The sequence below is a fragment of the Anomaloglossus baeobatrachus genome, chromosome 11 (genome assembly GCF_048569485.1).
Source record: "Anomaloglossus baeobatrachus isolate aAnoBae1 chromosome 11, aAnoBae1.hap1, whole genome shotgun sequence".
Taxonomy (NCBI): Eukaryota; Metazoa; Chordata; class Amphibia; order Anura; family Aromobatidae; genus Anomaloglossus; species Anomaloglossus baeobatrachus.
The window spans coordinates 148,471,688-148,487,092 of record NC_134363.1 but is presented as its reverse complement, the minus strand read 5'-3'; the positions used below and the strand labels follow the sequence as shown (position 1 = coordinate 148,487,092).

The window sequence follows — 15,405 nt, the reverse complement described above, 5'->3', positions numbered from 1 at the left end:
TGGAGGCAGCATTTTTCTTTCGGGCTGGACCTGGGGTTTTAATCAAAGTCGAGGGAATTTTGATCAGTTTCAAATATCTGTCCATTTTCCAACAAAACCTTCAGGCCTCTGATCAAAAGCTGAAGGTGAAGATACATTTTACCTGCAGCTTGTCAATGACCCTATGCATACTTTCAAATCAACAAAAGAATTCTTTTTTCTCCCGAAAAGATTTCCGTTAGTTTCAGTTGAATTGTATAAGTTATGGGCAATATTAAAGGTGGAAAAAATTCTGAAATGATTCTTTTTGCTATGTTCTTTTTTTACACTACAGAAACCTGGCATTTTAACAGGGATGTGCAGCCAGTTGTCAGGGCCTGAGCTCCTGTCCCGTTATTCCTGTGTCCGTCTCCAGTACCAGCCTTCTTATACCTATCTATCTTTGCCATGCCCACCATTCCTGTCAGTACCCGTATGTTCAGTCTGCCTCAGTCACCACGCCTGTACCCATCTATACTGGAGTCCGTTACCTGCCCTGGTGGTCAGCTGCCACAGGTCCGGGTCACTGCCCTTGGAATGGTACCTGGCGTCTGCCTCGCGGTGGGCGCTTAGTTAAGCCCTTTCCACTAAAGGGTAAGCCCGGGCTCCCCCTGTGGTCCAGTGCATCTACTAATCCCGCTTGCTTGCCCGTACACCGGCCGCGAGCATTACATGGTCCCAATTAGCCGCCATGACTACATGACGTGTGGTCAACAAGGACATAGCAGGAAACAAATAATGAGCAGTGGACACTTAACAGAGTTGTAGAAAGTTTTACAAAACTTTTGAAACCCCTTTTAAATAGACATTCCATTGAGCTGATCATTCCAGGGCGCTATATAGCACAGGGTGTAATAATGTCCTTATACTTTTGCTTAGGTGGAGAATCTAAGGTCGGACGTGTTGTAGATATTCGCGGCTGGGACGTGGAAACAGGACGCAGCGTGGCAAGTGTTACCTGGGCCGATGGAACCACGAACGTTTACAGAGTCGGGCACAAGGGCAAAGTAGACCTGAAGTGCATCGCCGATGCTCCAGGAGGACATTACTACAAAGACCACTTGCCCAAGCTCGGTATGGTATTACTGCACTAATCATTATGGCCATATTCACACTGCAACTATCAATATCTAAAGCTTCTATGTTATTATCACCAATTATAGGTAAACCTGCAGAAATTCAGCGGAAGGAGAGCTCCGAGCGGCACCCCTTCCAACATGGCGACAAAGTCAAATGTCTCCTGGATGTAGAAATCTTGCGAGAAATGCAAGAGGGACATGGCGGATGGAACCCAAAAATGGCCGAGGTAATTGGCAATATGCTACCTGTCTGATTAAACTGGGAGGGAGGGAGATGGCATTAGTCTCTTGACAATTTTTAGTGCGTGGTGTGATGATTGGCTGAGTAGATCACATGGGCTCTTCCAGACTCATTTTTGTAGAATCCATAGAATAAAGAACTGTTGTCACATGAACTTCACCGACTGTCATGGCGGCGTCGGGCTCTGTTCACATTGTAGATTCTGACACTCCGCTCTATGGTATCTCTGGTGTCTGGGATCAAAACAGGCAGACTCGGGCGTCGACCTGCTGTGTGCTGATTGATAGGCAGGCTAGAAAGAGTTAATCTCTGCTAGTATGCTTGCTCCTTTAATCACATGTTGTGGGAAGACCTATCACATCTGGACCCTTGCTATTTATGCTAGTTGAAACCTTCTACCCATGCTAGCTATAGTTTATTCTGTGTTGGTCTGTGAGCTTTGGTGTCCAAGACTTTCTGTTGAAAGCGTTGCTTTTTGCTTGGTGCGCTTGTGGAGTTTACCGCTGTTTTCTTGTTGGTTCCTTCCTGCTCTTGTTTTCCTCCTCATCTCTTATTGTCATATACCTCTGTGTGTACGTGTTGTGTGACAGAGTTTTGGTTACCCCCGTTTGTCTATTTCTGTGGTTTTCAACACACTCTTGTCATGTCCCTCCCTGGGGGGGGGGGTGAGAGGGAATAAGTTCAGGACTGGTCAGGAGCAGGGCCAGGGAGGAGACTCAGGCCTCTCCACCATCAGGAGTATCCCTGAAGTTAGGACTAGCATAGGGTCCCTTAGCTTGAGGATGAGCTTAGGAAACCCCCTTTTTTCCGCTATCCTGTTGTCATTGTGACAGCTGTGTGTGATGACAGATAATTTGTATTATTATTGTCCTGTCTTAATCTTTTTTCTATGGTATTTTCTAACTATAAATCTGATTTGGTTTTGCAGTTTATAGGTCAGACAGGAACTGTTCACCGAATTACGGAGCGAGGAGACGTAAGAGTTCAGTACAACAGTGAAACGCGCTGGACCTTCCATCCCGGAGCCCTTACCAAGGTATCTGGAGAACAGGACACAATCGGACATGTAGTAACAACATTATGAACCACCATTAATGTCAAGTAGAGATGCATGAGGTGTAACCTTCTCCTTTCTCTCCCCTGACATATCCGGTGCACGTTACGCACTTTGTTCCCTGGGGAGGTACAGTCGGGATGATCACGTTCACAGACACTTGTGATATCATGGACTTACTGATAATCACTATTAGATTCGATGACTTACACTTTGTGATTTAATATTTTACAATTTGTACGATGATATCTTTCTTTTCTGGTAATTTAATGAGCTGCTGAAGGAACAATTTTGTAGTAACATTGAATGGATGAATGAATTGATGGATAGATAGGTTTGTGTGTTAGTGGATAGATCGATCTTGGGTGGATGGATAGGTCGATGAGTGAGTGAATAGGTGGGTTGATTGGTAGGTCAATGTATGGATCTCTTGATGGATGGATAAGTTGATGAATGGGTGGGTTGATTGATAGGTCAATGGATGGATCTGTGGATGGTGGATGGTTGGATACGTCAATGAGTGAGTGAATGGGTGGGTTGATTGGTAGGTCAATGGATGAATCGATGGATGGCTGGATAGGTCGATGAGTGAGTGAATGGGTTGGTTGAGTAGTAGGGCAATGGATGGATCTGTGGATGGATGGATGGATGGATGGATAGGTCGATAAGTGAGTGAATAGGTGGGTTGATTGATAGGTCAATGGATGGATCTGTGGATAGTGGATGGATAGCTGGATAGGTCAATGAGTGAGTGAATGGGTTGGTTGATTGGTAGGTCAATGGATGAATCGATGGATGGCTGGATAGGTCGATGAGTGACTGAATGGGTTGGTTGACTAGTAGATCAGTGGATGGATCTGTGGATGGATAGATGGATAGGTCAATGAGTGAGTGAATGAATACAAAATTAAACAAGGGAGCGCATGTGAAGGGTCTGGGAGATAGCGGTGAGGAGGAGAAAAAGAAACTGCTCACCTGATGTGGTTGTGCAGCCCTTGCACAACCACGGTATAAGGCGGGAGTGTGGTGTCAGTAATCTTCTAACCTGTTAGCCCACGATGTCCATCCAGGGAAGAAGATTCCTGAAAAGCTGGTCACGTGACATATCACTGGGCGTCTCTGGTAATCTGACCTCCGTATCAAGCAGCTCTTGCCGTGAACCCACAGAGGGGGAAATCAGCAGTAAAGAATGGAAGCACGGTCTGATAAAGCGCTAAGGAGGCCACAGTATTGGATTAATTTTTGTAGAATTTATTGTTTTCTATCAGCCACAACGTGTTTCAATATACACAATATCTTCATCAGGTGGATATCAAATGAGTGAGTGAATGGGAGGGTTGATTGGTATATCAATGGATGGATCTGTGGATGGTCAATGAATGGATGGTTGGATAAGTCGATGAGTGAATGGGTGGGTTGACTGGTAGGTCTGTTGATGGATGGACAGGTCAGTGATGGGTGGGTTGATGAATGAAAGGGTGGGACTGATGGATGAATAGATGGATGAATAGATGGATGGGTGGGTCTATGAATGGGTGAATTTCTAGTTGGTTGATTGAATGGCTCAATGAACTGATGGGTATTTTGATTGATTGGTTGATGAAGGGTTCGATGAATCATTAGTTCAATGGATAGGTAGATGGATCTGTCATTGAAAAGATTAAGTAATTGTTTTATGCATCAGATAGACAATATTGGATAAATACAATGATGTATAAATCCATAAAAATGGGAACAGCATTCCAGCGATATAGTACAAACAAATACTGGACTTGTATTGGCCACCGAAATAACCGTTTCAGTTCCAGACACTGATCCTTACTCAAGCTTAATAGATGGATATAAATATATAGAATTATGGTCACAGATGTTCACGCTTCAACTGATCCAGAAACATTGTTAAATTTAAGAGATCACATTTCCTCTTCATGCAAAGAAAGCATTGCATCTGTTGACTCCTTGACTTATCCATGAGTGTACTGGTTGCATCTGGGCATCTTGGGCTCCGGCTCTTGGTGCCCACGGTTGTAAGGAATGATTTGTGCATCCCATCACATTTGTACGGCATTTGGTGGTGTGACACGTGTGTACATGACTTAGTGCCTCCCTCGGTGTCCCAGTATGACTTACGCCTTACCTTCTCCTATACGCCTTGTATATGCTATAAGTTGCTCCCTTTCCATTGTGGTTGATATAGAAAAAAAAAATTTTGTTTTTATTATTTTTCTTTCCTTTTATAGCACAACAGCATTTGGGTTGGTGATGTTGTGCGTGTGATGGATGACATGGATACAGTCAAGAAGCTACAAGTTGGTCATGGGGAATGGACAGATGATATGGCCCCTGTGAGTGATGTTATATAGCCAGCACTAAAAACACACAGTGCTACTTATCCGTATCATATAACTCTGTGCAAATTTGTCGATTCCTCATCTGTCTCTTCTTTGCTCTCAGATCACTCACCCATTTTAACAAATTTTTAGCATGAACGAACACAGGTGGATTCTTCACGGTAGTCCATCAATCATAGGGCAGTCGAAGCTACTGCACACGTCAGGAAGTTGTGATATGTTTATCAGGGTTACAAATTCATAATTAATATTCAGATTTCGCTTAGTTGTTAGAAGAATTCACAATACAAACGGCATACATCACTAAATAGATCACTTAGACCGGATGAGGCTGGTGCACTTACTTTGAAAATTCACATCAGAATGGCTGTATAATCTTTTTTTTAATGTTTGAGTCCAGATAGAGAGTGATAGCATGCATAGGTCTGGTGTAAAACAGAGTACTATATGTATTATGAAGCATTTAAGAGAAAGGTTGAAAATGTAACCATGAAAATAAAATCCTATCAGTCATCTCTTCACTGCAGCTGTTGAGGACTTTGCCTTTACAAGCAGCTATGTCCTCCTTTCGTAGATTATTTCTTTAGAAGCAGCTATGTCCTCCTCTAGGAGATTATTTAGTTAGAAGCAGCTTTATCCTTCTATAGTAGATTTTTTTTTGTAGAAGCAGCTATGTCCTCCTTTAGTAGATTATTTCTTTAAAAGCAGCTTTATCCTTCTATAGTATATTTTTTTTGTAGAAGCAGCTTTGTCCTCCTTTAGTAGATTATTTCTTTAGAATCATGTTTGTTCTTTTAGTAGATTTTTTTTCTTTAGAAGCAACTATGTCTTCCTTTAATAGATTATTTCTTTAGAAGCAGCTTTGTCCTCCTTTAGTAGATTATTTCTTTAGAAGCAGCTTTGTCCTCTTCTTTTGTCGAGGCTATATAATAAACTAGGACATCTTCTTATATGGTTAATAAATAACAGTCTAATGTTGATCTACTCGATTTTTGACCAGCTTGCCTGATAGACAGCACCTTTTAGTGTCCCTCCTTCCCTGCTTATAGAGGACATCTTTGATCTTAAAGAGGACATATTAACTCAAACAAAACTTCATGATATAAAAAGAGTCCAAAAAATAAATCATTTCTGAGATACATTTGGTTAGGAAAAGTAAATAGTTACTCTCTAAATTGGTAAGGAAAACTCTTTACCTTTTAAGAGGGGCAAACTTGAGTTATCAGAAGCCAGGCTCTCTGCTGTATCACTATTTTTACAGATGTGTGAGGCTTCCTGCTTATGAAATGGGAGATACCACATTGTGGGGAAGGGAGAGACTTTGGGCAGCTTGTGCACATATGGGGATATTGTGCTGCTGTCTTACTTCATGCACTTCCCTTGCTGACAGATGTAGTTGTATATGTGTGAATGTAAAATAGAGTCCTATATATTATGAAGCATTTAAGAAGAGAAGGGTTAAAAAAGCAATCATAACAATTAAAATCCTGGCAGTCATGTCTTCACTGTAGCTGTTGAGGGCTTTCCCTTTACAAGCAGCTATGTTCTCCTTTAGTATATTATTTCTTTAGAACCAGCTATGTCCTCCTTTAGTATATTATTTCTTTAGAACCAGCTATGTCCTCCTTTAGCATATTATTTGTTTAGAATCAGCTATGTCCTTCTTTAGTATATTACTTCTTTAGACGCAGCTGTCTCCTCCTTAATATATTACTTCTTTAGAATTAGCTGTGTCCTCCTTTAGTATATTATTTATTTACAAGCAGCTATGTCCTCCTTTAGTATATTACGTCTTTAGAAGCAGCTGTGTCCTCCTTAGTATATTACTTCTTTAGAAGCAGCTATGTCCTCCTTTAGTATATTATTTCTTTAGTAGCAGCTTTGGCTGATTTTCATTTTGTTGTTGGGACTAAATCACGCTGGTTGCACTTTACCTTTTTCTTGAGAATTGTATGAGATTGTATGAACCAGCGACTCTACAAAATAGGTGAATTTATAAGTTCTCCCAAATCTAAGCACAAAACTCTACACACTTGGTATCTTCCAGATTAACCTCGCTGTCTTCTAGGCTTAATGAATCTGTCCTCTTGTCCTCACATGTAAAGGCATAGAAGTGATTAATTGCAGCTTTAACATTAAATTCTGTGCAAGGAATCTGGGAAACTCTCGCAGCAGCTATGAACTCCTGACGCTAACATGAATCACTATTTTGCATTCCCCATGTTGTTGTATCAGGCATTAGGCCAGATTGGCAAAGTCATCAAAGTGTTTGAGGACGGAGACATGAGAGTGTCTGTCGGCGGCCAGTCCTGGACATTTAACCCGGCCTGCCTGACTTCTTATCAGAGAGATGACGATGCAAACCTGATGACCACGGAAAACGCCAAGGAACCGAAACGTAAGTACTAAGACGAGGCATGTAAATGAATGAAACTATCATGAAAATGATGCTCTTGCTAATAAATATATACTCTGAGCAACCACATGCACTGATGTTGAGTAACCCTGCCTAAACCCCACAAGAGTCCAAGCATGCATACATGAGAAAATTAATCATATTTGTTGCAGGCGTTTTTTGGGATGACCCATCAAATCCAACTCTCAGGAACCAATTGACTAGACCAATGTGTAAAAGACATGTCATATTGTCGAGTGACCATTATTGGTACTGCAGGCAAGTAAATGTGGGAGCTTGCAGTACCGTTTACGGCCACTATGCAATTGAATGGGCTGTGCCGCTTCCGGTGCACCGTTGCGTCCTCAATCGGTGGTGGGAGTGACAAAAAAAGGTTCCCCGCTAGTCTGACTTATCTGAAGGATAGGTTATAAATAGTAAAGCCTTGGTAAATCTTTTGACTACAACCAATACATATGTTTTCTGTGTGATACTGCGAGAAGATGACTCTGCGAGAAGACGTTATTAGGATACATTCATTTAATCCCCAGTCCGTGCCGCATCCCCAAATCTTTTTGCAAATGTTCCGTTGATCATTGCCTATAGCCTGCATAACCGACTCCACTGCTGCAGCCAATCACTGGACAATGATTTGCTGCGGTGTTCAAGTATAGTGGGTGTCACACTCAGATCCTTTTGGCCCATGCGGAAGAAAAATGCTATTAAAGACCCAAAGTAGTTGGAGGCCGTGGAGACATGGGGTCAGTGGGTGCTCTCGTCCACTGGCCTGGCCACCTTTTAGGAAGACCGCATGGACCAGGGCTCATTCCAATTGAATGCCCAAACTCCGTACCCATGGGCAAAACACTACTCAGCCAACACAGGGTGCGGGAACCAGAATAATTAAACTTTATTGGATCCCCAACAGTCATAGGCATATAACACAAAACCATGCAAAACACATGATGTAACCACCAACAGTGTCTCACCCTTCCACTGGCTCACCAGGGAGTAGAATATCCGTGCCGTCGAAGCTTCCAGTGCCAAATACCCCAACCCAGGAGCACCCTGCTTTTGGCACGCACCCACCGAGAATAGGATAGTAACAAGCGTAGGAAGCTTCACGAGCACAGCAAAGTCTGTAGCCAGGTAACTGAATCGTCTCCAATCTGGGTTTCATCCATCCGAATCCTAGGATCCTTGGCGGCACTCCTGCACAATGTAATCCAGTTTCAGATTCTCTAGCTGGCGCCAATGTGCCTAGGCTTGGTAACGGACTTCCAACCGGGACCGAAACACCTAGATTGCAGCCATGCAAAAAAAAAGAACAACCCCTAGTGACTCCAACAGTGCCTTTTTATATCTCCTGGGCACTCATTCCAGGGAATGTGGTCTCACCGGATTGGTTGAATAAGGCTGTGCTCTGATTTGGGTGGCATTTCAATCTGCATAGGTAGTTCTCATCCGAGTTAGGTAGACAGAGAGGCTGGGGGAAGTTACATTCTGAGACAATGGGAGGCTCCGATAGCCTTGGGGAGAACAATGACTCATTAAACACTAGTTAACACACAAAGGGACTCTTGTCTGGCCAAATTAAGAATATTAACACCTGACAGACATTTTACAGGGCTGTATCTTCACAGTGGCCCTGTTGGAGCTTTTGCTTTGGTGCTTATGTGCTACCAGCTGCACTGGGTGATGGCTGCAGACCGTTTAAACAAAATAAAAGTTGGGAAACTTGTGGATGTGGTGTTGGAACGGCAGGGATGTAATGGGTGAGTATATCTTTATTACTAATTTTAGCAGTATTTTAAGCCTTCCTACCTTTATTCATAGGTACATTGGTTTCCATTTTGGAGAAGATACTTGCTCAGAAGACGGATTGTGAAAGCCCAGGCTGTCTGGTTATCGAAGCGGCTCAGGGAAACACAGGCCGAGTGAGGGAAACGCTCCTGAAACATCCAGACAAGGTACCCCTCGTAATCTAGGCTTACTGCGGTATCCTATAATTGTCCGAATTATGCCTGCAATCATTGGATTAAGTCTGTATACCCAGTGGGTTCCTCCTCTGTAGAATAGCCCTTTTTCCATGATTGACCGTGGCTTGGCGTGATGAATTTGGCCGCCCTCCAGTAGGATTCCTCCCCTTAAAATGAGTCAAACCAGAACCCGGCCTGCATCAAATCACTGTCATTCGGAAAGATTAAAAAGAAGTTTCAAGTATATTACGCTCTCACCCACATCAAAGCGAGAAAAGAAACGACTGTGTCACCCTTGGCCAGAGTCCCCTCCAGCTGATACTCAGCAGAAGTCAGACACTAGCTTCATACTTCCAAGAACAGACAACACCTGGCAAGGGTTAAAAGAGACCCGGCTTTCGTCCAAAGGCCTCGTTCTCTTGCGAAATGCTCGTAAGGTTCACGATTGCCTCTTTTTTTTCCATGATAGGTGGATATAAGGAATGAAGGCCGGACAGCCCTACAGGTGGCGTCCCACTTGGGACACTTGGAGGTGGTGAAGGTCTTGCTTCAAGCCAACGCAAACATTGACCTTAAGGATGACGAAGGGGATTCTGCTTTACATTATGCTGCTTATGGGTAAGATATATTCAGGAATTAAAGAGAAATGAATGCATGTCTTAAAATTCTTCTTTTTTTTTATACTGTTCTAGCAGCATATAAGGAAAATAAACTAAATTAGAAGAAGGTCACCAAAAATGGAAAACTAATCAATATATTGATGTCATGCTAGGGAAGTACCAAGCGAACAAGGGAATGGAAGGGATACCCTGTATCTAGGGAAGGGGAAGATGGTGACCCCCTGACTGAACCTACTGCTGGTCTCTAGGGTCCTTCACCATAGGTTGCACACCAATGCGCCGAGCCGGATACCTGACCCTAGGCATCCCTAGTGCTAGGCCCTAAATAGGGAACGGATGGGATGAGCTCTTCATCAACAACACTAAAGAAGACACAAGGAGGACACACAGGGGGAAAATACATGAACTACTTATCTATAAATGACTCAGGTAGAAGTTCAGCAGAATTTTCAGCAACAATACCACAGATGAGTACAAGCCACCCATTTGCAACCAAGGCTTGAATGAACTGAAAATATCACCAGCACCAGTCGAAGGAAGGAAGGTGTCTTTAAAGACCAAGGGAATTCTGACAATCAGCAACTGGGTGGAAGGCGAGCTCCTGCTGGGTCCAAAAAGCGGAGAGATGAATCCAGCAGGAAAGCCACCTATACCAATGAATACTGACAGCAGGAACAATGGAAAGTCAGGGAGCATTCTGCGCAGCCAGACACTGTGACCTTCTATGGCCAGAAACCACATGACTGTCACCCATGACACACTTGTGACAATTGAATTGACCAATGCAACTGAACCCATGAGAGAAAAGCATAGTGCATACTCTCATAGGGCAACCCACTTCATTATGGAGGCCTCAGATACTTGCATTGACTCCATTCAAGGGCCACATGTTATATACAGTACATATCCCAACTATATGCGCTTTAGTAATGGCACAGCCCAATGCCACGAAGCAAACAGATAAGACCTACTTGGCAGGCTAGGGCAGAGGAGTTGTGGGCCACTAAGGGGGCACCTGAGAATCGCTTGTCACATTATGCAGGTGTAGACCCTGGCCGATCTGATACTAGTGAACTATCCTGACCATCAAAGTAGTGGACAAGCCCTTTAAAGTTCTATCAGGATAAAATCATCATCTTTTGTTCATGTATCATGTGTTCTCACATTTGGCATTTCTTCTCAGTAACCAGGCTGCTGTCATCAGAGTTTTATTGGCCAAGGGAGCCAATGCCGAACTCATCAACAACGCCAAGTGCTCTGCTCTGTACATCGCTGTCAATAAAGGCTTCACAGAAGTGGTGCAAGTCCTATGTGTTCCGAATTCTGCCATTAATATGCAGGTGAGTAGGGAGATGTGAACTATATTTATGGTTCACAGGCTTCTGGATGACTTAAGGGGGCTTTACACGCTACGACATCGCTAATGCGAACTCGTTGGGGTCACGGAATTGGTGACGCACATCCGGCCGCATTAGCCATGCCGTTGCGTGTGACACCGATGAGCGATTTTTGCATCGTTTCAAAAACGTGCAAAATCGCTCATCAGTGACATGGGGGTCCATTCTCAAAAATCGTTACTGCAGCAGTAACGAGGTTGTTCCTCGTTCCTGCGGCAGCACACATCGCTCCGTGTGACACCGCAGGAACGAGGAAGCTCTCCTTACCTGCCTCCCGGCCGCTATGCGGAAGGAAGGAGGTGGGCGGGATGTTACGTCCCGCTCAGCTCCGCCCCTCCGCTGCTATTGGGCGGCCGCACAGAGACGTCGCTGTGACGCCGCACAGACGCGGAACGGAGGCGGTTCGCCGGTCACAGCGACGTCGCCGGGCAGGTAAGTAGTGTGATGGGTCTGGGCGATGTTGTGCGGCACGGGCAGCGATTTGCCCGTGTCGCGCAACAGATGGGGGCGGGTACGCACGCTAGCGATATCGGTACCGATATCGCAGTGTGTAAAGCCCGCTTTAGGCCGGTTTCACACATTTTATTTAATTAATTTGCTTATATAGCACCATTCATTTCCACAGCACTTTACAGACATCATAATCGGTGTCCCCATTGGAGCTCACAATCTAAATTCCCTATCGGTATGTCTTGGGAGTGTGGGAGGAAACCCACGCAAACATGAGGAGAACCTGAAAACTCCTTGCAGATGTTGTTCTTGATGGGATTTAAAGGGAACTAACGAAGAGGTTTTTGCCCTGTAAACTAGATCTAGTGCCATAATGGTGCTAGGATGCTGATTAAAATGATACGTTTTGTTGAAAAATCCAAGGCTTTATTGCAGAGCAATCTTTGCCCAAACTTTCCAAAATGATGTAATTTGTACACAGCCTTGAGCATCGGGGCTGGATTTTGTGGGTCGGGTCCTCTGTGATGATTCCTCCTCCTGCCAGGCCTCCTTTTCTTTACTCAACTTTTGCACTGCCGTTGCCACCACTGCTGTTGACAGCGCGTGTGCATTGCTATTGTGACATTGTCTACAATAAAATGGCGTCGGAATCGTCGTACTGCACTCTCCGGCGCCATTTTACTGAGGACACTGTGGAGATGACTATGAGCAGTTGCGTCACATGTGCTTATGAAAAAAAAAAATCTGCGTATGCGCCGCCACTCATATTCATCTCTGATGAAAGTCAACAGAGGTCATCACATGACCCCGTGCTACCATGGCAAGCATCTGCCCACAGTGATCACAGCGCTGCCGATGGAGCTGGTTGAGTAAAGATTTACCACGACTGGCATTTAAATGGCCCTGTCACATTTTGACAGCGCAATGTAAAGGGCTAACAGGTGAGAGTGGATCGCAGATCCTCTTGTGCCTGCGAGGCACACATGTCAGCTGCTCAAATCAGCTGACATGTGCGCTGATCGCTGCCGGCTGCTGCAGCAGCCGTCGGGGATTACACTATGGACGTAATTTTACTGCTTGCGGTCATTAAGGGGTAAAGATTACGATGTCACACTGATAAAATAGCAAGGATTGATACTGGATGTGGTCACATTGAACTTTTGCATTAGTTGCAATCACATTCACTATTATTTGCAACCATATTGACTATTATCAATCATTAATTAGCAGCACAACATTGTTTAATTCCCATTAGCACTGAGTCTGTGTAGGCTCGGCAGTGTCTGAAAATAGTAGTGCACAATCGGGTGTATAGGATACATGAATGACCCCATATTGAACTATAGTGTGTATCTTGCTGTCTGCCTCCAGGACTTACATGGGGACACCCCTCTGCACTACGCCATCACTGCGGATTATAGAAGCATCATCGAGATCCTTACCGATGTACCGAACATTGATTTCACCATCCAGAATCAGCAAGGCTTTAATCTTCTGCATCACTCCGCTCTGAAAGGAAATGTCTTGTAAGTTTCTTTTTGTACTTTCTGATCCTCTTCATCTTCTGACACTAGCGCTTATCAAACTGCTACATTCCTGATCTAAGGAAACCATTTGGGTCTTACATCGACAAGACAAGATTATCCGAAGCGTTTGCTCAGAAGATCTTAACACTTTGTTATGTTTAACAGCGTAACTCATACATACAGTCTGCATCACAATTAGCTACAGATCGGGCTGTTTGATTTACACCCTCACTGTTTTTAAAGGGAGTCTGTCAGCAGGTTTTTGTTATGTAATCTGAAAACAGCATAATGTAGGGGCTGAGACCCTAATTCCACCAATGTGTCACTTAATGAACTAATTAATGCAGATTTGATAGAATTCCTGAAGTGGTGAACCCACAGATATGGGGAAACTAAAATGCTATCATACAGCTAGCACACATGGAAATATAATACAATACGTGATAAGGAGGAAATAAAGAGCAGGGAGGAAATAATGAGATGACCAGTGGGTTTTTCTGGCATCAAAAATGCTATCACACAACTAGCACACACGGAAATATAAGATAATACGTGATAAGGAGGAAATAAAGAGCAGGGATGAAATTATGGGATGACAAGAGGGTTTTTCTGGCGTCAAAAATGCTATCATACAGCTAGCACACATGTAAATTTAAGTCCATACATGATAAGGCGGAAATAAAAAGCAGGGAGGAAATAATGAGATGACAAGGGTTTTTCTGGCGTTAAAAATGCTATCATACAGTTAGCACACATGGAAATAAAAGACAATACGTGATAAGGAGGAAATAAAGAGCAGGGAGGAAATAATTAGCTGACAAGTGGGTTTTTCTGACCTCAAAAATGCTATCACACAACTAGCACACACGGAAATATTAGATAATGTGTGATAAGGTGGAAATAAAGAGCAGGGAGGAAATAATGAGATGACGACGGTTTTTCTGGCGTTTAAAAATGCTATCGTACAGTTAGCACACACGGAAATATAAGACAATACATGATAAGGAGGAAATAAAGAGCTGGGAGGAAATAATGAGACAAGGGTTTTTCTGGCATGAAAAGTCACAAACTTTATTACAGAATTTTTTGCATGATTTTACAACTTTTTTTCATTTCACTTTACACTTCTATCGACACTTTTCACAAGTGGCTGTGTTTAGCCATTTAAAAAAATGCAGAAAAAGGTGCAAAGACTGGCATAAAAAGTGGAGCAGCATAGATCTAGATTGCAGTGTAATATCACACTTGGATAAATTTGACAGCAACCCGGCCACAAGGAAAAAGAGACTTTTAATGTTCCGTTATAAGAACTTCTTCCCCCAAATGTCTTCTGGGACTTCACAGGCGATAAGAAGGCAAAGAATTGCCAAATGCATAAACTCTAAACGTTCTCGTTTTTTCATATGTCCATGGATGCAGAGGGATCGATAAAATGCTGTGGACGCTCTGTAATACTAGAAGGGGCTTTTCAGAGTTCAAGGATCATAACGATTCTTTGATAGAACTCCAACATTTCATCTTGTCCCAAAACTATAATATCATTTTTCATTTTAGACCACATGTTATTTTTCTGGCAGTCTGGTACTTACCACAAGCTGGAAGGAGAGAAGAAAGTATTGCCACAAGAAAGCAAGAACGGCAGCCAGAGACACTGACAAGTGCAGGAGCAGAACCTGGACTACTTATATGTTATTAGTAAGGGCCACAAAATCAAGTAAATTACAAAAACAAAGAGTGAATTGAATCGTAGGTTCAATTGTCAAACCAGTATTTCGTGGCTGTCAGACGGGCGACCTACAAACTTTCTCATACTGCCAGTGTAGCTACGGTGTCTCTGCAGAGACGCCACGTTACTCACCGCCCTGGCCATGGTCACGTCCTTCCCCGCACTCCCCCGGTCGTCCACCTGTGCTGTTGCCTCCTTCCCTCTCCCAGGCCCAGTGCATGCAAGACGGGGTTCCCGAGAGTGCCCCTAAGACGCGCGTGTGTACACCGGCCCTCCTCTTATAGGGCCGGCATGCTATTTCCAGGAAATGCCTCTCAGCCTATGACTGAGAGGTACAGTGTATTTAAGGCATCCTCCCATTAGGGGAGGTGCCTGTGCAACGCCTCTAGTTAGTCAGTCTCCAGTCTGCTATCTAGCTAGTTGTCAGGTCCTGTGCTCCCGCACAGTTATCCCTGTGTCCGTCTCCAGTACCTGCCTTCCCATACCTGTCTATCCTTGCCATGCCCACTATTCATGTCTGTACCTGACTGTCCTGCCTGCCTCAGTTACCCCGCCTGTACCAGTCTATA

General features: G+C 43.8%; 1 protein-coding gene across 3 annotated transcripts in view; it reads left to right on the top strand.

The window, feature by feature from the left end:
* MIB2 (MIB E3 ubiquitin protein ligase 2) overlaps window positions 1-15,405 on the top strand; it is a 128,527-nt gene that overhangs the window by 95,566 nt on the left and 17,556 nt on the right. For 2 of the 3 annotated variants that reach the window (XM_075328734.1, XM_075328735.1), the window contains exons 5-13: window positions 898-1,092; window positions 1,182-1,324; window positions 2,267-2,374; window positions 4,633-4,737; window positions 6,979-7,141; window positions 8,975-9,108; window positions 9,587-9,735; window positions 10,921-11,077; window positions 12,956-13,110. In XM_075328734.1, the coding sequence (XP_075184849.1) occupies window positions 898-1,092; window positions 1,182-1,324; window positions 2,267-2,374; window positions 4,633-4,737; window positions 6,979-7,141; window positions 8,975-9,108; window positions 9,587-9,735; window positions 10,921-11,077; window positions 12,956-13,110 (1,309 nt within the window). The remainder of the gene's footprint in view (window positions 1-897; window positions 1,093-1,181; window positions 1,325-2,266; window positions 2,375-4,632; window positions 4,738-6,978; window positions 7,142-8,974; window positions 9,109-9,586; window positions 9,736-10,920; window positions 11,078-12,955; window positions 13,111-15,405) is intronic. The other variant, XM_075328736.1, reaches the window with a different exon arrangement.